Raw genomic sequence first — 20,137 nt, 5'->3', positions numbered from 1 at the left:
TAATAAAAATATATAAAAAAAAAAGTATTTTATATATATATATATATATATATATATATATATATATATATATATATATATATATATATATATATATATATATATATATATATATGTGTGTGTGTGTGTGTGTGTGTGTGTGTGTGTGTGTGTGTGTGTGTGTGTGAGAAGGAGACTATACGCTGATGGAGTTACCGGATTCAGCAGCAGAGATGGGAGAGACTAAATCATTAGCTTACTTCCTGCACTAAAATGTAACACACTGCTTAACATAGTCATTATGACTATAGATAGACTATTACTTCACTTACTGCTAATAGTCCCTGTATTCTGACCCCAGAAATCTCCTTTTAACCTCCCTGAGAAAAACGACTTATTTAACCTTTCATTGGTTTCATAACTCCCCAGCAAAAGAAAATGTTTCTGCTTTTCTTTGCCATTAGCTATGGTTTTAGTGACATGGCCTATGTTCTCCTTTTGTACATGCTCATGGATTTACTGCATAAAATTTGTATTGTGTTTCGTTATTGTAATTTCTTTGCCGATTTGCCGATTTAATAACGTTTTTAAATTTTTCTTTACTATTAAACAGCTAGCTCAATTTCACAAAACTGCATAGTCGATGTCTCACAGCAAAAAAGTCCTAAGTTTTAAATTATTATGTAATTTATTAAGATAGATTATTACTAATTCCTAATACTGAGAAATACTCAAGAACTAAAACATTCCTTGATTATAATCATTATCATTTCAAATATGCAGCTCAATTTAACATATACAAATTGAGCTGCATATTTGCAGCTCAAAAACTTCAAAAACTAGTATTTTTTTAAAAAAAAAAGTCAGATTTAATCAATAACATTAAATCCAATTCAGTTCAGTTAATTCCGATTCATATACTAGGGTCACATTGAGTCCGAATTACAATACAGAACAATGACAATCAGTAGCGTTTTCGTCTTCCTGACACACCCCACCGCTAGGGGGCAGAACACCCCACTACTCACCGCTGAGGTCTACTTCAACAACCGCTTCCGGCCTCGTCCTTCCTCTTTTTCCTCCTCACCGGGTCGCAACCATGGTATGAAACGACTACACCAATACATTTAATCAAATCAACATCAATCCTGATATTTAAAGCATTACGTTTTACTTTCTTTAGTTCAAATGTGGTTATAGTTTTTCGATGAATGTTATAATGGATGTATTAGCAGCTTTGTTTCGGTTTTTTGTTGTTATATTGAGATAAATACGAATGCTAATGTTAGCAATGAAGAGCCGCTGTTTGCTTCTTCCATTCTGCTCAAATTTTGAATTTAGTGTGGGGGAACATAGTGTAACTTAAATATCCATTCAAAACAGCATTATGCCACTTTTACAGAAACTGAACCGCACATGTTTGCCATGTTTTAATATCCAAAAGCCACCATGCTATCAGTGCTAGCAGCTAGTCTGATTAGCACAATCTGTCTAACAAGGAAAGTGTTTTTTTTTAGGTTTTAGTTTCACGTTCTTTGCACAATTGTATCATTATTCGGTTGTCAATTAATCTCAAGGCCAACTACGTTGATTCAAAGGCTATAATTTGTCTCAAACCTGAAGACTATTACCTAATTCATGCTTTCTGTTGCCATTTAGGTGAACGTCCCGAAGACCCGCAGGACTTACTGCAAAAAGTGCAAAAAGCACCAACCCCACAAGGTGACCCAGTACAAGAAGGGAAAGGATTCCCTCTATGCACAGGGTAAATCATTTCTCCATATAGATCTGATGCAGTACTTCGTATATATTATTCACACTACTTGAACCTTTTCATGTTTTGTCATTAAAAAAAACGTGTATTTTGCTGGAAGTACATATAATCAATAACTGGTGGATTATAAAAGTAAATAGATGGGCAAAACACAAGTCTTGTTCATTTGTATTTGACTAGTTTATTTTGATGTTCCTGAGTAAAATTAAAAACAATTTTGGTTCACAAGTTACCATATTATTTTGTTTTAGTTTAAAAATTAACATGTCACTTGCTATGGAAGAAAAGTCTTACATAAGCTTCTACTCCCCTGGATTCATTTTTAAACATAAAACAGGCAATAATGTAAAAAAGATTTCTATGTGAAGATGCAGCACTATTTGTGAACAGTAACTATAGAGCTGCAGAGATTCAGAAGAAGAATTTACCTGTGGGAACTTGGAAAATACTCTGGTCAGATAAGACCAAAACTGGGTGAACTACATGCAAACAGTCGTAGCTAAGATTGGAAAAGACTTTGACTGGGATGGGTCTTCACTTTCCTACAGAACAACAACCTAAAACAACCAGATCTACAGTGGAATATCTGATAGTATCTTTGTAGATTAGGACGGTCCACAGAAAATTAAATTCAATTGAGCCTCGGTGGGAAGATTTGAAAGTAGAGCGCTTGTAGATTTATGAAGACTGCAATTCCAGGAAAATGAGGTTCTACAAATTGACCGAATACAAATGTGAAAAAGTTTAAGCTGTGTGAATACTTGTATAGATTATTTTATATTGTAGCTGTTGTGCTTTCACTGAACTCTCAAACTGTTCTGCAGGTAAGAGGAGATACGACAGAAAGCAGAGCGGGTACGGTGGGCAAACAAAGCCGATTTTCCGTAAAAAGGTAACGCCTACCTTCCCTTGTAGATGAGTTTTATTTAAAGGGTTAAATACATTGACTCAACTAAAATATCTCTTTCAGGCTAAAACGACAAAGAAGATCGTATTGAGGCTCGAGTGTGTGGAGCCCAACTGCAGATCCAAGAGAATGCTGGCCATCAAGAGATGCAAGCACTTCGAGTTGGGTGGTGACAAGAAGAGAAAGGTACGAAGCAACTATCATTTTCTTTTTTTTTTTTTTTTTTTTGCTAGAATTCAATGCAAGACATAAGAGTTGGTCAGTAACTGTTCCTCAACACCGTGTCTCAGGGGATAAGAGTATTAAGCACAAACTGCAAGAACATTTAAAAATCTTGAACAAATGTCAGAAGTTGATGAAATATCTTGGTATCATAGATTATTAAATTTGTGGTGCACTGCTCAACTTAAATATGTGAATATTTAAGAAAACAATTACTAAAGAACAGTTTGTGGAGAAACTAACTTTAAATTTGAATTACTCCAGTTAGACATGCCATTCTGTTAGTCATAATACTACAATGACATACTTAACACTAATTTCTTGGTTATCGAGCATAATTTATTTTGACTAGATATAAAAAAAACTTATGGCATTTAAATAACATGTGAATGTTGGTAAAAAAAATAATTTACAAGGCTTGAATGCTGCATTTAGCTTTCACTGTCTCAAATTGCAGCGACTATCTGGTCAAAAGGTTGTAGCTTAAAACATTATAAAGCCTGAAAATGTTTTAAGTGTTGACTTTGTATTAATGGGTGAAGGGTAATCTTACTGATGGCAGTGTGTGGGACTTAAACCCTTAGTGGATTGAATTTTCTGTAGCTATTAACCAGAGTGTTTATCTTGAAGCATCATTTTCACCCAGATTTCCCTCCGTTTCCTCTTACAGGGCCAGGTCATCCAGTTCTAAGCTGCGGCCCGTTCCTCTGGATGAAGTTGTCACTATTTTCAATAAATGTGTTGAAACATACTTTTATTTTGTGCTTTTTTTCATGCATGGAGGACTATAGATGTGAAGAATTCAATTTTTGTATAAACGTAAAAAAAAAAGTTGAAGCATTTCATAAAATCTTTTAAAATTGGTTCAGTTTTCTGTATATGGAGATCTTCATGCAGTCTGATGCAAAAAATTTATGGACACACCTTTGAGTATCACATTTATTCTATTTTATGAAATAGAATTTGTTAAATAGCTTTTTTTCACTTTTAAAAAAATTACATTATGCATCACAAACAGTTTAAAAGTTTACCCATAATTACTTTTAGTTTTAAAAGTTGCTGGTTGAGAATCTGCAGAAAGATCCACCATGATTTTTAACAAGTAAAGGTCATTGCAAAACGTTGTCGGTCTCTAGGAAAAAACAAAAACAAAAATTGGTTTCAAATAACCTTTTGAGTGTAAAAAACAATGAAACTGAGCTAATTTAAGTTGATCTGGATGCTGGAAAAAGCCCTTTACCAATACAGTGAATCACAAACCGGATTGTTTTAAAACCTGTAGAACAAAAATCTAGAAAAAATGTTTTTAGAAACTTGATGATTGAACCTGAGATTTAGAGTAACAACTTGACGTTCTTTAGTCTGTGTCCTTCCAGTGAATCCTGCCAAAGTCTTTGCTGATTGGTGTGACGGTCAACAGAGCCGTTCCTGAAGGGTTTACTTTTAAGATGAGTTTGCTCTCTTTAGTCTGAACTCCCATCTCTTTGTATTCGGGGAGGATCAGAGTGACGTTGCACTGGGGGTCACAGACCTTCTTCCACCCAGCGACGCCGCTGATGGCGAACCCCCGAGGACCACCGATCTCCTGCAGGTTGAGCACGGCGACAGCCAGGCGGTTTTTAGATAGAGGTCTCTCCCAAACTTCGAAACTATTCCCCTGCAAGACAAAGCCACATTCACGTCTAAAACCGTTTACAGAATCAGTAGATGAAGCTGAAATCTGTGCTTTCTGCCACTTTTACTCCCACCTTGGCAGAGCGATATCCCTGCTTGCCCAGCGGATCCTGGCTGATTTCTATGATTCGTCTGTTCTGCAGCAGCTCCTTGGATCGGGGACAGATGTCCCGCAGATCATTAGACATGAGCAGAGGGGCGGCCATGATGGCCCATAACGCCATCTGAGACTCCTGCTGGTCATGACTCAGGCCAAAGTTCCCAATTACAAGCTGGAGGAATGGATCAGTATCATAAATATGCAAACGTATAAAAGCACAGAAGTTAATTCTCTGGTATAAACAAGCCCAACATTGTTTGCATTGAGGTTGCTTTAAAGGTGACCTATTATGAACAAATTAGGACAGGTCTATGGGTTATACAAAACATGTATATAACATTTTTTGCACAGTCATTCTTGGATAATAAGATTTTAGTTTGCTCACGTCTGCCTATTTTAAGCCCCTTTCAGCATGAGCTGTTTTTGTACAAAATGTGCAAAAAGTTAATTTTGAACAACGGATAGAAGTAGAAAAGTTCGGATATAGGATAAACTTCCTGGTATTTGAATGTTTTGGGATCAAATTGAAAGATGTGGCGAGTACCATATCGGGGTCATTCCAGCCCCCGGGCCCAGCTGAGGGGACAATGATGTCCTGGTGAGAAGCAGTCCAGTCCAGAATAGATTTGATCGAAATCCACGAGTCAAACACGTCGTTGAAGTTGCGCCAGTGGTTGCAGGTCTCACGGATAGCGGTGTAGTTTGGCTGGAGGCAGAGAAAAACTGGTATGTTTAAAAACACCTTAAAAAGAAAATAAAAGATGAATTTTCCTCACCGTTTGGAAAGGCCATTCATACAAAGGCCACTCACAGGAGTACAGGATACTTCTTCCAGTTTTGTTCAAAGCTTTTGACATCTTTATGTAGCCTAAACCAGGCAGTAGGAGAACAGAATGATATAATAGAAATAGACACATGCTCCTTACATTTTTAGATAATGGAGTGAATGGGCATGCATGCTTTGGCAACACAGCTTAGTGTTTAATTGAACATTAATTAAAATTCTGAGATTAATTCCTACCATCTCCGAGCAAAGTCCACTTCAAGTTACAGCCATCGAACTTAAGCAGGTCCACGTCCCAGTCTGCGAACGTCTGAGCATCAGTCTCATAATAACCCAGACTGCCAGGGTATCCAGCGCAGGTTTTCTCTCCCACATCTGCATAGATACCCAACTTCAGGCCTTTAGAGTGGACCTTAAGGAAGGGAAAAAAAATAATAAGATGTTCAAACCAGCAGGTGGCAGTGTTGCACAGCTTAAAACTCAAAAAGCCTTTGCTGTCCCTTCCAGTTAAATGAAGAGTGAAGGGATACGAAAGCTGATCAGAGCTCAGTTGAAGGTGAATGGATCTAAAATTGGGACAGTACTGTAAGAAAAGCACAAATTTTGAGACTGAGGCAAAGATTCACCTCCCAAAGCACAACAACACTAGACATACTAAACTTAAACTGAACTTACTATTTAAAAGTATTAAGTTCAGTACAGATCAACACATATTTATGAGCTAAAATGCCCCATGCAAAGGCCAGAGCTATATCCAAACTGACATTTGCTGAGAGGAATGGGGAAAACCAAGAGAAAAAGATGATGTATAACACTTGCAGTTGTACTTAAATCAAAGAATGATACTACAAAGTATTGACTCAGGAGGGATAAATATCCATATCAAATCAGTCAGGCCTTTATTCATAGAAAATGTTAAACTATGAATATATGACTATGTTACAAAAACTCTAATGAAATAAACAAAAGCATAAAATGTAGAAATATTCAAAACATATAAATACTTTTCCAAAGGATTGTGACATGCTTCACACTCATAAACTTACATGCTGGTCATTCTGCACCCCAAATCTATAAAACATCCCATTATTTTCACTTTGTGGTTTATTTATTATAGCAGCAACTCACATAGTCGGCTAACTTTTTGATGCCTCCCGGGAATCTTTTGGGGTCCGGCTGCAGGCGGCCTTGAGCGTCGCGCTCGTGGGACGGCCAACAGTCGTCGATGCAAACGTACTCGTAACCGGCCTCTCTCCAGCCATCCTTCACCATCATGTCCGCCATCTGCATGTACAGACGCTCGCTGCCAAGGCAACAGGAGGAAATAGGCAGGGCTGTCAGTTAGGATGCAGGTGCTGAGAGTTATTGGGATGAAAACATGTCTCAAAAAACACAAAAAAAAAACATTGTACAACAGTGCAATTGGATGCTACCTCATATGAAGTAATACAGTTATCAAGATTCAACCAAGGCACTGACATTTAGGGCTTTGCTGGCTGAATAAAAATGTGACCTGGGTGGAATACGAGGTAAGAATTAGTCTCAAGGTAGGGCGCATCAGCAAATATTTATTTATATTCAAGCTACAAAAAGGAAAGATGAGTAAATATATTCAATGAAATAGAATTTTATCTGATAGTCATGACAAAAATGCGGAGAAGATAATGTGTTTGATAGATTAGATACTTTAATGAATAAAATGACACGAACTATCTGAAAGTAGTGCGTTCAGATAGTTTCTATGTTCAAAATCCAGCTGAAACTTGAATGTGAAAAAACCCAAATGAACATTATTGACACAATGTATTCTGCACCTATAAGGGTCCATTACAGCAGTGTTTCCCAACCCTGGTCCTTAGGACACACTGCTGTGCATGTTTTAAATGTTTCCCTGCATTTACACACCTGACTCAGACGACTACAGTTCAGTAAAAGCCTCTTAAGATCTAAAGCATGCAGGCCTGTGTGCCTTAATGACCAGGGCTGGGAAACACTGCATTACAGAACTGAGCAGTGAGAACTCGCAAACCTGTAGATTCATTCAAAAGGAAACCAAAAAAGATACATTTAATTAAACATTCTGCCTGTAATACTGAGAGCCTGTATTTTGGCTCAGGAGAGTTGATGAGATAAAGAATGGGGACATGTTTTGATGAGTTCATTCATTTATAATCCATTCAATTTATTTTGGATTTAAAATGGCTACCTTTATCAATGAAACAGGACTCACTTGTCCTAATTGCTCCATTAGTGACTTTAGTAGCTCTATTAGTGAGATTATTCTGACTGCAGCTTTCAAGGCTGATGCTTTCAACCATTTTCAGAACTGAAAAGGCCTTTTTGGATGAGAGGTGAAGCATCTTCAAGAAACAAGAGAAGTTGTTTCAACTTTAGCACTTCCAGGAAATGACAATCCTGATCATCTACACCAGAGCACAAACCTTCAGCACATTTCTTTTTCTTTTGTATTTTACAGCCTATGAAAAAAAAAAAAAACCTGCATTGGTCAATAGCTTAGCCAGGAATAGCCTGATTGTCTTAATGAGCGGTGGGTGCTATAGTGGTCATGATGTGATGCTTTTCTTCAACAGGGAAGATGGATGGAATACAGTGGAATACCTAAGAAAAATGTTAGTTGCTGCAAAAGACTTGAGGTTCACTTTCCAGTAGAACATTTAGGTAACACTTTATTTGAAGGGGGTTGAATAAGACTGACATGACACTGTCTTAACACATGTCATGAACATGAATAAGCCTTCATGAATATTTATGACTGTTGTCATAAAGCATCATTTGGTAAATTATGACACTTTTAATACAAAGTTGACATTATTCAAAATGTCTTTGTTATGACAACTTGACATTAACCGTGAAATCATTACTGTTATAAATTTGTTATAAAAGTATTACTGATTGCACTTTAAAAATTAGGTAACTTTATGTTATTAAAGATAAAGTTTAAACAGTAATGATTTCCTGGTTAATGTCAAGTTGTCATAACAAAGACATTTTGAATAATGTCAACTTTGTATTAAAAGTGTCATAATTTACCGAATGACGCTTTATGACAACAGTCATAAATATTCATGAAGGCTTATTCATGTTTATGACGGTGTCATGTCAGTCTTATTCAACCCCCTTCAAATAAAGTGTTACCAACATTTCTATGTGTTAGAATGATCTAGTCAAATGCCAGATCTAACTTTAACTGAGAAGCTGACTTGGAAACTCTTGCTGTCGGTGTTTAAAGTTGCTTTCCATCCAATCTGACTGAGCTGTTCTGCAAAACCAAATTAGCAAAATGTTTAGTCTCTGCTTATCCAAAGTTTGCAGAGATGTATCCCAAAAGTCTTGCAACTATGACAAGCAGGTGTTTCTATAAAGTACCGACTATGCGGAGTTGAAAACAAATGAATTTCACTGTCTTGCCACTTAGCAACTACACTATGTTGTGTTGATCTGTCACAAAAAAATGGCAATAAAAATATTGAAGTTTGTGGTTGTCTAAAAGTACAAGATCAAGGAGCACTTTTGAACATTTTTACAAGACACATGTCTAGCCTACATTTTGGAAATGTTGCTTCATTTGACACTTCAGAAAGTGTTTGATTTATTTTAAAGTCTTGAAATGACACTTGTGAAATGGTGCTATATAAATAAACTGAAATGAATTGAATTGAAAGCAAAACCCATTCAGAAGCCCATCAAGCTAAGATGTAGAAATGAGGAAACATTTCTTTTTCAAAACCACACTGAACTGTTATCTCAGTTTAGCAAAACCTGACTAGACAGTAATGCATCTATAAAGTTTTAAAAAGGTTTTACAAACCAGCATGTTGACAAGGAATTTATGCTTTAAATTTACATATTTTAAATCACTACATTGTATTTTTCTCTGATAATATCCTCTTCTGAGGCTTTTCATACTTCTTATTTTGTTCTGCTTCACATGAGTGAAGTAAGAAATTAACCTTTGTGTTACTTGCATGAGCAAGTGCTCATGCAAGTATTTTTAAACAGTAAGCCAATTAACTGCTTTTTAAAAAAATCAAAAAGTTTTTTTCAGAAACTTTTAGCCTGTAAATATTTACACTTAATGTCAACCATTCTGTTGCTGCAATTAAACCAGTGTGGAGAAATATAACCACCATGTGGAGGCTATATTAAGTCTGAATCATTCAAGGAACAGGTTGTTGTCTCCTCTTTCCTACCTGATGCAGTTGTCGGGGTCTGTGTCACAGTCCGTGTTACACATGAACCTCTCCCAGTGCAACCAGCCCATGGTGGGTTTCAGAGCCAGCCCGTTGTCCAGCGCTTCAACTGCGGGATTCAGTAAACTCAAAAGTACGAGGAGCAGCAGCATTTTGCTCATTTTCACCCACAAAGGCCGCTTTTAGCAGCCACACTGCTGACTGGAAGGTGCTTTTGTTATTTCTCGCAGCTATTTCCTCATACGGAACGCAGTTGTCCCGCCCCCTCTTCCTGATTGATAATCAGACGGACCAATAGGATCAAAATGCGCCTTCAGCTGACCAATGGCGTTTCGCTAAAAGTCTCCCAAAAACAAACGAGGAAGAGATCGCTGTTAAAGTCAGGAAAGGTATGTGAGAGGTCAGGTGACAGGTCTTATGATTACTATGAATAATAAAAATAACAAAAAGGACAGAATCAGTTGTAACTGAGGTAAATCAGCAATAACTATCTGGGGTATTTTCAGAAGCTAGCTTTATACTCACACGACACAAAATCACATTTAAAAAGAACTTTACCCTAGGTAAAGTTGAATTAATATCATCAGATAAAACTATATATGAATAAATGTATATGATTAGGTTGACTACTTGACTTTGGTATGTGCTTTTTGCAGATGATGTGGTTCTGTTGGTTTTATCACTTCCTTTATCATTTATCATGATGAATTTCTTCTTGTGATAAGATTTTGATTTATCGCTGACACAATATATTCCAATTAATGTTGTTTAAAAAAACCCTGAAACTGTCAACATTGTTATTTTTACTATTTTATCCACTATTTATTCAATAAAAGTGTATCAGTAAATATGAAAACATGGTTAAATGCAGGTACTGTGCGCATTTTAGTGAAACAGATCACACTTTGTTATGTGATGTCCTGAAGAAGCGTATTATGAATGGGAATGTTTTTAAAGAGCAGTATTTGTATTAGTGGCGCTATGATTGCTGTGCCTTTCCATATATTTACCTAAAATATGCGTAGCTCTTACAGTCGCTCATTCTCATCATTATCACAGTAATACTACAAGATTTTGTGGTAAAAGTTCAAGATCATATTGCCCACACTTGACTACTTGCATAGTCTTTTATATAAGCACTTTCATGGAGAAGCAGAGTTTCATCCTTTAGGGAAGCGCCTTGCCCTCTGATTTGTGTTTTTGCATCAAACCGGTTACTAAAGCATAAAAGTCTCAGTCAAACACACCCCAGACTTACTCAGGATGTTTTTTCTTCATAATTCCCTCTCCACTCCTGTCATTTAGCAGATCCAGAGTTAAAGGAAATAGAAACATATTTGTTGTGTCTTACGAACTATATTTCGAAAAGGAAGAAACTTTTAAGCAAATATCTAAAACATGCATTTTTCCTGAAGATTTGTGCTTCAACTTTCCTTTCTTAAGAGATTTTGGGAGCTCACTGTATTTTAGTCTTTTACTATTGGATAAAAGAGCCTTTATTCCTGCTCTTTATTTATTTTACCCTAACTAATTTGAGACATAGTAAAAAAATAATAATAATAATAATAACAGAACCAGATAAAAGTCTATGTGTAAAGTGAAGGACTGTAGACAATTATTAAATTAGTCTTAATCATAAAACAAACTTTGTGCTGCTTTGAATGTCTTTCCCTGACCCTGCACAGATCTCTGAAAAACAACACAGGTCTGAAGCGAAGACAGCTGGATGGACGATTCCTACAAACCTGACAAACAGAAACGAGTTGAAGGGAATTGTCTGATCAAAGTGATGGACTGAAATTAGATTGAAATTTTTTAAGTATATATATCTCTAAAAGACCTTCAGAAGCCATTGGAGTAATTTCTCAGAACTTCTTCACAAACCTGGTTTATTGGAAGTAAAATAATGGTCTGCCTCAGTGCTTTATGCTTTATTTTAATTGAAAATTGCTTTGATCTTGCAAAGGTTCTTTACAAATATTTGTAATGTTAAAACCAAACCCTCCACGCCATTATTGACCTCCAGCTTTGTCCATTTAGAAACTTAGATGTTTACCCAATTTTCTTTGCTAAATAGCTCAAATTCTTTCAGTCTGAATGAAGAGCATCTGTGAATAGAAGTTTTCAACTTTCGCCATTTATTCCTGAACTGAATTCAAATCTGGACCTTCAATAAACTGTTCTGTTGTAGGTCTGGCTTTATGTTTAGTTATCATCTGCCAAACTCTCAAGCCTTTTGTAGATTTTAACTTTTACGTTGACAACCATCCCTAAAGCATGATGCTGCCACCAACATATTTCCATGTGGAGGTGTTTAGAATCGAGATTTTTACTTTTCTACTTTTCCCACTCTTCCTTAAAGGCCACATTTCTTTTAATCTTCAGTATTTGGGGTCAGTCTGGTAATCCAGTGTTGTTGAAAACTCTGTTTTAGTTAGTTTTTTAGTTGGATTCACAGCGTTTTTCATGTAAGCAGTCAGCCATCACATTGCACCCAAACAAAATGACTTTTTCCTGCGATCCACAAGTGTAAGTTGATACCCTTGGCGTTTATTTGTGTTTGTCTTACAGCAGGCAGCAGGACTGACTGAAAATGGCCCATTTTATCCCGCTGATCCCCGAGGAGCCCGGCTAATAAAACTGCCACACACACCGTTTGTAATAACATACATATTGAAGCTGCTTCGGACTGTTTAATAGCTGGCAATGCGAAGCAATAAATTTTCCTGCACTGATGTTAAAAGAATTATAGATCTGTTTCTTAATTCAGCAGTAAAATGGACACCCTGCTACTGAATGAAATTAATCCTGGACGTTTCCATTTGTGAAGTTGTCACAGATCTTCTCACGCAGGGAGAGTGATGAGCTTTGCAGTTATTGCTCTACCTTGCTTTTTTTACGAGGAAAGCTGCTGACATTTTATCTGCAGATCAAATTTTGGGGGTTTTGCCACATTCACAAACTAGCTGAAGCAAAAAAGTTGCAATGTTTTAATCAATCCTTGGATCAACTTGACAGCCTATTATTGCTAAGAATGACTCACTGGTTGCTAAATGTAAAATTTACAGCAAAACACTTGTTCTAGTTATTCTGTTGTGTTATTAGCAGCACAATATTGGCAGGTACTGTTGTCAGGAATTTACTGTGAAATGTAGCCATTCAAAATAAAATGTTTTTACTGTTTTTTTTAACATAGATTTTAATAAGGTTTGCCATATTTCTGTTGGTTTATAAGTTATATAACCCTTTACTGTTCAATTAACAATAAATTACCATAAAAGGAATATATTACACCTTTTTTTACAGCAAAAAACTACAGAAAGTGTTATATTTTACAGGAAGCTACAGTATAAGTAACTTAGTTACCATAAATATTTTTACAAATTTTTATTATTAAAAATTTATTATTTTTAATAAGTTATTAAAAATTATTTAAAAATATAATGATTTAATAATAAAGCATTTTGTTTGCACAATAATTTTCAGTGACAAAACATGTTTTCTACATTACAATTTAAGGCTACCAAACCAATGTACTGTTCTGGAATGTATACTGATTTGATTTTTTTATGGTACATTCCTGACAACCTCGGCTGCTGATTATTTATCATAATTTCAACATTTACAGTGTGCCTCTTTTAGTAAAAAAAAAAGAAAAAAGCCATTTTATTTAATTTTCTTTGGTAATTTGCCATTTTTTCCACAATAAAAAAAAAAATTATGAAACATAAAACACAACGAAAAACGTGTAGGATGAAGCAATGCTTTTCCCCTTAATTATTAGAAAAATCAAATAATGAAGTAGACACATAAGCTGAAAATTTACACCTTGCCTTTTGAATCTTTACAAGGTTTTGCATGTTTTTAATAAAAAAATAAAAAAATAAAAAATTAGGTGTTCATTAAACTGATGCAAGATCATGACAGCACTTCTCAATCCCCACAGCTGGATGTATGTAAAAGAGGGCAGTAATGAACACAAAACATGACCTTTCCTCAAAATGTCAAGGGTGCCCATTTAATCTCTAAACACTATCAGAGGCTTCACCTAGGGACAAGGCTGATACAAACAATTTGTCACATGCTGCAGTTCACACCAGAGCCGGTGAGAGAAGCCTTTGAGGCTCTAAATGTCAGATTTCAATTTGACTCTGCCCCCCTTCGCTGATGGATGGGCCAATACGGCTCATCTAAATACACTGTTTTCTCCTTGTAAAAATAAAATGCTGCCCACTGTTGAGACAGACACCCTCGTTCTTGTTATATAAAAGAGCGGGTGCCTGTATCTTTACAGCAGTTAATTGAGATTGTTGACAGATGGGCAGCCCCGGCGCTCCGTCTTGCTTATACGGCTCCCTGGGGATTTGACACCAATCCATCATGCTTCTTTCTTCTCCACTGTCACATAATTGAAGAGACTGTCATGGCTGACTTATGTGGGCATCTCTGTTATGAAGTGTAGTTGGGTGAAGTGAAAGGGAGAGCGTTGTTGTTGTTGTTGTGTGCTTTTCTTGCCAAGAAGTTTCATTATTGTATTGATCTATAGAGACAGGTAGCAGTGCGAGTAAATGTCATCAAAAAGTTATGCCTCCGTGAATTTAATCCCCACTTCATGGCTTACGTAATCTCGGTGGGAAAATCATTTATTGTCATGTAATTAGCTGCTTAAATTGTTTATTTGAGCATCTCAGGGGAGGAAACCCACATTTACTGACGCTGCCACTTTAATTAGGCCGCTGTTGGCTTGACAAATCTTTAGAGGCAATTTGAGTTGTAGAGTCCTCATTGCACACAATAGTTTTCTACTTTAATTTTTGGTGGTGTTTTAATATCAAATGTAGGCATTGTTATGTCTGTTTTACTTGAAATTGTTTAATTTCAGACTGGGGCTTACATGGACATCTTCAGACTTGGGAATGGAGCTTCCTTAAGGATGTGGGATCTGCTAACCCAGCAGTAACTTCAGAAAAAAAACCCTGACATTTTACTAGGTGGATATGCTATATCAAACATATTTTAGCTCTAAAAATGTTCAGAAATAAACTAGATTACTTGCTGTTCCTTCTTTCATATTAATATCCTTACCATTTTAGCGCAGGTAGCTTTTTTGCTGAAAGAAAACAGTGCGTTTTGTAAAGTGTGATTTCTAGTTTTCAGTGTTGGCGTTTTTAATACTGGCAATTTACAACAGCCAAATTAAAAGCTTGTTTGCAAACTCTTACACATCTGGCGTGCGTCTTAATGCTTCTCTATTTCTCATTCTACTTAGTTTTGACAGGTGACAACCATTTCGGGAAATAATTATTACAGTGTGTATGTTCATTAGATGATGTTGCTGAGGATATTGCTTTCTTGTTGCCAATTATCAGCGACCATAATGAACGTTTCTACTGTAGTGAGTCACGCAGGTAAAATTTTCCCAGGGTTACTTTACTCTTGCACCACTGCTTACTTTTCTTCCTAGTTAGGTTGTTTAAAAAAATATATATAAATATAAATGAATAAATGTTTAAATCTAACATAATTAGAATTTTATTTTATGTTTAATCACACCCTATCTTTTGCCAATATAGGCAACTTTACTGCTATGGCATGTAGCAACTTCATCTACTAGTTATTTCTTTAACTGGGTTTGAATACATACAGCATGCTTATAAATAGACTACAGTAGACACCTTTATATTATTGTTTGTAAAAATGCATGTACAAAAAGCTGGCCTCCTTTAAAGTTTGCAGGTGATTAAGTATTTAGCACATTGCCAAAGTTCATACTACTTTAAACCAATCATTCAAAATAGCAGCATTCTGTAAAAAGTTAAAAAGTATTTATAAGAATACTCTGCAAAATCTCCACCATGATTTCGTTTTCAAATATGTACAATATCGTTATATTATAAATTTTTGAGACCTTTTTAAAACACTACTTGAAAAGAGTTGAATTCTAAAGTTGGGATAACATTACCTAAATTTTCATCATATAATATATAGCTACAATTTTTATTCAAGATTCAGTGAAATAGGTCCCCTAATTATATTGTGATTAGAAGGAAAGACTCAGTGCTTTATATGAGTCTCCAAACTGTGCAGTAGATATTTTAATTAGCTTGGTGGTGCTTTTTTCTTCTAGGAGAAAGTGTAATTAAAACTCATGCAGTAGATGTAACATCTTAAAAACACATTCACAGTAAAACACGAGCACAACCTCCTTTAATTCCCAAGTTTTATTGTTAATAAAAAGAAATCTATTCATCATTGCAAACCATTAGTAATCTGTCCTTTCACATACTTTTTACTCTTATAACCCTGGGCTTTGCAGAAGTTCTTCGTTATGACAGATTGAAACAAAATGCTATTTCTTTCTTTTCGTGTTTCAAATATGCAATGTCAAAATATGAAATGTTTATGACTAAGAAACTGTATATTTAAATGCAGGAGAGTTGCATAACATATTGCAACTAAAAGTCAGCAAATTTATTCTGCTAGTTTTGAGCTCAGCAAGCATTTGAAAAATTACCTATTTAAATCTTCTTAAAAGAATTTGAGGTATTTCTATTACTGTAGGTGCTTCTTTTATTAAAAATGTTTGTTTTCATTGATTGCACTTTGCTAAACACACCAAGTGCTTTCCAACAATTTTTTTGCCCAACTTAATAATAATAATAATAATAATAATAATAATAATAATAATAATAATAATAATAATAATAATAATATAATAAAGGAGGAAAATTAGCTCAGTGTTTTGGAAAAAGATTTACTTGTCATTTATTTCAGTAACTGCCATATTTGTTTACATTTTTATCAGCAATGATTTAGTCATTTTGTAAAAAAAAATAAAATAAAAAATGTTACTTTATTATTTTTAAAATATTGCACATAAAAAACAAATGTTTTAAGAAATAAATTTTTCCTGTTTTAATTGAGAAAAAAAGATTGTGGCCCTCAAGTGCTCTCAGCTTGACAATTTTGAGACTCCAGTGGCTTAGAGAAATGAAAAATAAAATCTAGAGCTGAGATTCAGACTCTTCAGGCCTCAGTTAGCAAGTCTACTGTTAAGACAGGAGAAAGACGAATCAAACAGCTGTGTATTGTTTGTAAGAGTTTTAAAGTTGCTTCTGAAGAAACAACAATACCTGTGGAATAATGTGCTGTGACAAAACGAGACAAAAAGTAGGGATGTTTGGCCAAAATGCAAAACACGCACGTCAAAAAGCCAAGTTTTGAGGAGAGATGATTATTTGGGCTTGTTCTGCAGCTATAGGAGCTGGACTCCATGCAGTCAGTGTGTCGACTCTGAGCTCTGCTGTACACCAAACTCTTAAATGTGACCCCATCTGTCCGATTGAAGCTGAGGCCAGACCAAAACTGGGTCATAGGGACAACAATCCAAAGCACAGCAGTAAATCTATGAGAGAATGGCTGAAAAGCAAAAGGACCAGCAGTGGACCATTCAAAGTCCAAACATCAACAGAACTGAAATCCTTTGGCAGAGCCTTCACAGGGCCGCACCAGGACAAATGTCAGTAAAGCTCCCTTAAAAAACCCATAAAAATGAAGAAAGGAAGAAACAAAATACAGACAAAATATAGTAAATATTCGCCTGGACGGATGCAACGAAAAGCTTCTCATTTCTTAAACAACTATGTTGGAGGACAAACCCAGTGCTGGTGAAAAAGGAGTTAATCTGTTACAGAAGAGTGAAATTGGGAAGCCGCCTCAAAGTCCAGAGAATCTTTGGCTACATTCTCACAGCAGGTCTTGATCAATTACAATTTTTTGTTGATATTTGATTTTTTTATTTGATTTTTGTTTTTGTTTTGTGCTGTCATTCATACTGCTCACTAAATGTCAGACTTTTGTGTCAACCGTTTACGAATGCAAAGCGACCGCCATGCACAAGAGAACATGCCACACACTGGTTACAGATGTAACAGTGGATGCAGCCGTCTGTGGATCAGTTTTAAAGTTATTCAACAATGGGAGCTGACAGCGTTGTCACAAGATCATAATAAGACAAAACAAATCAAGAAAAAAGAAAGCAAAAACTAATAGATTGGTCTTTTGTGGACCAATGACAGCAACTTCAGTAGGAAAGTCTAAACCAGTGATGTGATGCGCTTCAGTGACACAGACATCTTTCATAAGTTCGTAATTTTCATAATTATAATTTTCAGTCATCCTGATTTAGTGCATCTGGCTTCTTCTGGTGCAGAATTATGATGCATGTGTCAAGTTAATGACACAAAAATCTGATAAAATGCGACACGACTGTCTACACTGCAAACGTTTTGAAAACTATTAGGTACGTATCCAATTTAGTCCCACATGTAGATGTGGTACGGATCCTATTTTCAGTGGATGAAAAGATTGGAATTGGGTCGTTCAGGACGCTGTGAAAAACTCGGTTGCATTTGCCTGCTGCCTGAACACAGTGATCGAGATGAGCTGGAGAAAGATTTGTTCTGACTCTCCCATCCCCTCCACGACTAAGTGGAAACTTTCTTAGCACCACCTCAAAATCTGATATCTACAGTTTTCCTTATCTCCACTCATGAGGGTACAGCCAAATAGTGGAATAGAAAATAAACACCTAGCGTTGCGTCTAGGTATTTCAGCTTGCCAAGCTGCATTTTCTTTTGAATATTTTAGATATGCTACATAAAAGAAATCTGCGAGTAGGCAGATTTTCATCAAGTCGTTTGCCGTTGTGGAGCTGCTAGAGATAGTCACCTGCCCCCTGCGATCTTGTAAGCTGTAAACGTGCAGAAAAAAGGACAGATGGATGGATTTATGCATGTGAGCAGACTTAGTCTTTTGCTTGATATTTGTTCATTAAAGATCTCTACATGTCTGTGTAAGATTAAAATATGCAGTCAATGAATGCAAATGTTTGACTTTTTTCACTTTATTAATTTATAACCTGTAGTTGATTATTTAGGTTCTTAAAATTTCTACATACTGTAATAAAATTATAATGTTATTCAGTTATTTTTAAGCATTACAGTGGGAAGCGTGATCATTATTTCTGTATATTTCCTTCAGTTCCCCTGCAGAGTTTTAGACACAGTTCTGGGGGCAAGTTTTTCTTATCATTAGACCTTTGTAATAAATTATTTACCAAATACATTATTTACTACCTCATAGCTGAAGGGTTTTATCAGAAGAAGCTCCTTTTTTTTGCTGTTCAAATATATTGAGATTTTCTTTCTTTGGGGTTTTTGTTTTTTCAGAAAACCTCAAATATCTCCTGTCAGTGTCAGACCATAACTAACAATTGTCTGATTACTCCTTTGCAAATGCATGCAAAAAGGTGCACAACAATAATCTCGTTGTGATTACATCTTAAATGTTATTTACAATGATGTTAGAGGCAGGCACAGCAGCCGACTCAGCGCAGGCTGCTACAGTACATTTTGAGAAAATCCATTTTAATACCAAAATCAATAAATGATTCAGTCTGAAGTCCTTAAAAACTTCAAGAGTACACAGCCACTGACCTTTAAGCTGTCTGGTTTGGCCGGGGCACCGACGATCTGCCAGGACTAACCCAGGCCTTAAGGAGCCTCGATGATGCTCGTTTTTACAGTAATTAGATGGAGCTGTCTGGTGTGTTATGTAGCTGGCGAACAAAGTGCTCTGAAAAATCTATAACTGGCAAAGAGACTATGTGTGTTTCTGTCAAAATCACCGATTTGTTCAGGCTTACCTTGTATAGATCTGCGACATTCATCCAGTTTGTGTATGAAGGACTCTGGCAGAATCAGTAAGAGGTGTCTGAGCAGGAAGTAGTTCTCCATGTTTGGATTAGGTTACTTCATTTAATTTAATTTAATTTGGTTTTTAACTCTCTCTGAGATCCAACAGATAACCATAAAGAAGGTCTCAGATGTTTATCATTTCCAATGATTTAGAGAATATTTCCCTTATCCAGAAGAGGAGAAGTGATGTCAATATTTTATCCAGTATTGTTAGTAATGCCATTTTTATGGAGCTATTTAAAAGTGCATTAAATTTCACATGCAAAATATTCTTAAAATGATGCTCTTAATTTAAAGCAAAAAAAATCTAATAATGTTAACAACCAACATTTGAACTCAGTCCTTTTATCTTGGACTCGTCTTTATAATAAATCTGGGTGCTTGGCTTTTCAGCCTAAACCCAAAACTAGCTTGGCAGCTGAAAGCTCTGCTGTCAGTTTTATATTTGAAAGAACTGTAAACAAAAATAAAATATACAGTCTCTGGTGAAGCGTTCTTTTTAACACTTTGTTGAGCTTTCTGACTACTGACTACATGTATCAGGAGCAACTTTAACCACTTACTGTCTGAATTTATGTGCAATTATTTAAGAAATATAAATTATTTGTGCTTTTGCTGTAAATAAGACACTAAGTGGTCAGCTTGAGCACTATAGACAAATATAAATGTATGCATTTTCAATTGAAGCCATAAAAATTTGGTACAACTTTGACTATAAAATGGTACCT

General features: G+C 35.7%; 2 protein-coding genes across 2 annotated transcripts; one reads left to right on the top strand and one right to left on the bottom strand.

The window, feature by feature from the left end:
- Nucleotides 1-978: 978 nt before the first annotated feature.
- rpl36a (ribosomal protein L36A) lies at nt 979-3,633 on the top strand. Its single transcript, XM_015036546.1, has 5 exons — nt 979-1,081; nt 1,639-1,744; nt 2,578-2,645; nt 2,724-2,846; nt 3,553-3,633. Exons 1-5 carry the CDS (start codon nt 1,079-1,081, stop codon nt 3,571-3,573), a joined length of 321 nt encoding a protein of 106 aa, XP_014892032.1. The 5' UTR covers nt 979-1,078; the 3' UTR covers nt 3,574-3,633.
- Nucleotides 3,621-9,920, bottom strand: gla (galactosidase, alpha). Its single transcript, XM_015036545.1, has 7 exons — nt 9,652-9,920; nt 6,569-6,743; nt 5,678-5,852; nt 5,433-5,524; nt 5,201-5,362; nt 4,631-4,828; nt 3,621-4,539 (listed from the first exon to the last, which is right to left on the bottom strand). The coding sequence occupies exons 1-7, from the start codon at nt 9,810-9,812 to the stop codon at nt 4,240-4,242; spliced, it is 1,263 nt and encodes a 420-aa protein (XP_014892031.1). The 5' UTR covers nt 9,813-9,920; the 3' UTR covers nt 3,621-4,239.
- Between the last annotated feature and the right edge of the window lie 10,217 nt (nt 9,921-20,137).

This window comes from Poecilia latipinna, unplaced genomic scaffold (assembly GCF_001443285.1).
Source record: "Poecilia latipinna isolate Pla-1442-1.1 unplaced genomic scaffold, P_latipinna-1.0 Scaffold372, whole genome shotgun sequence".
Classification (NCBI taxonomy): Eukaryota; Metazoa; Chordata; class Actinopteri; order Cyprinodontiformes; family Poeciliidae; genus Poecilia; species Poecilia latipinna.
Note: the sequence above shows the minus strand (reverse complement) of the source record. Positions and strands in the feature narration are given on the sequence as shown.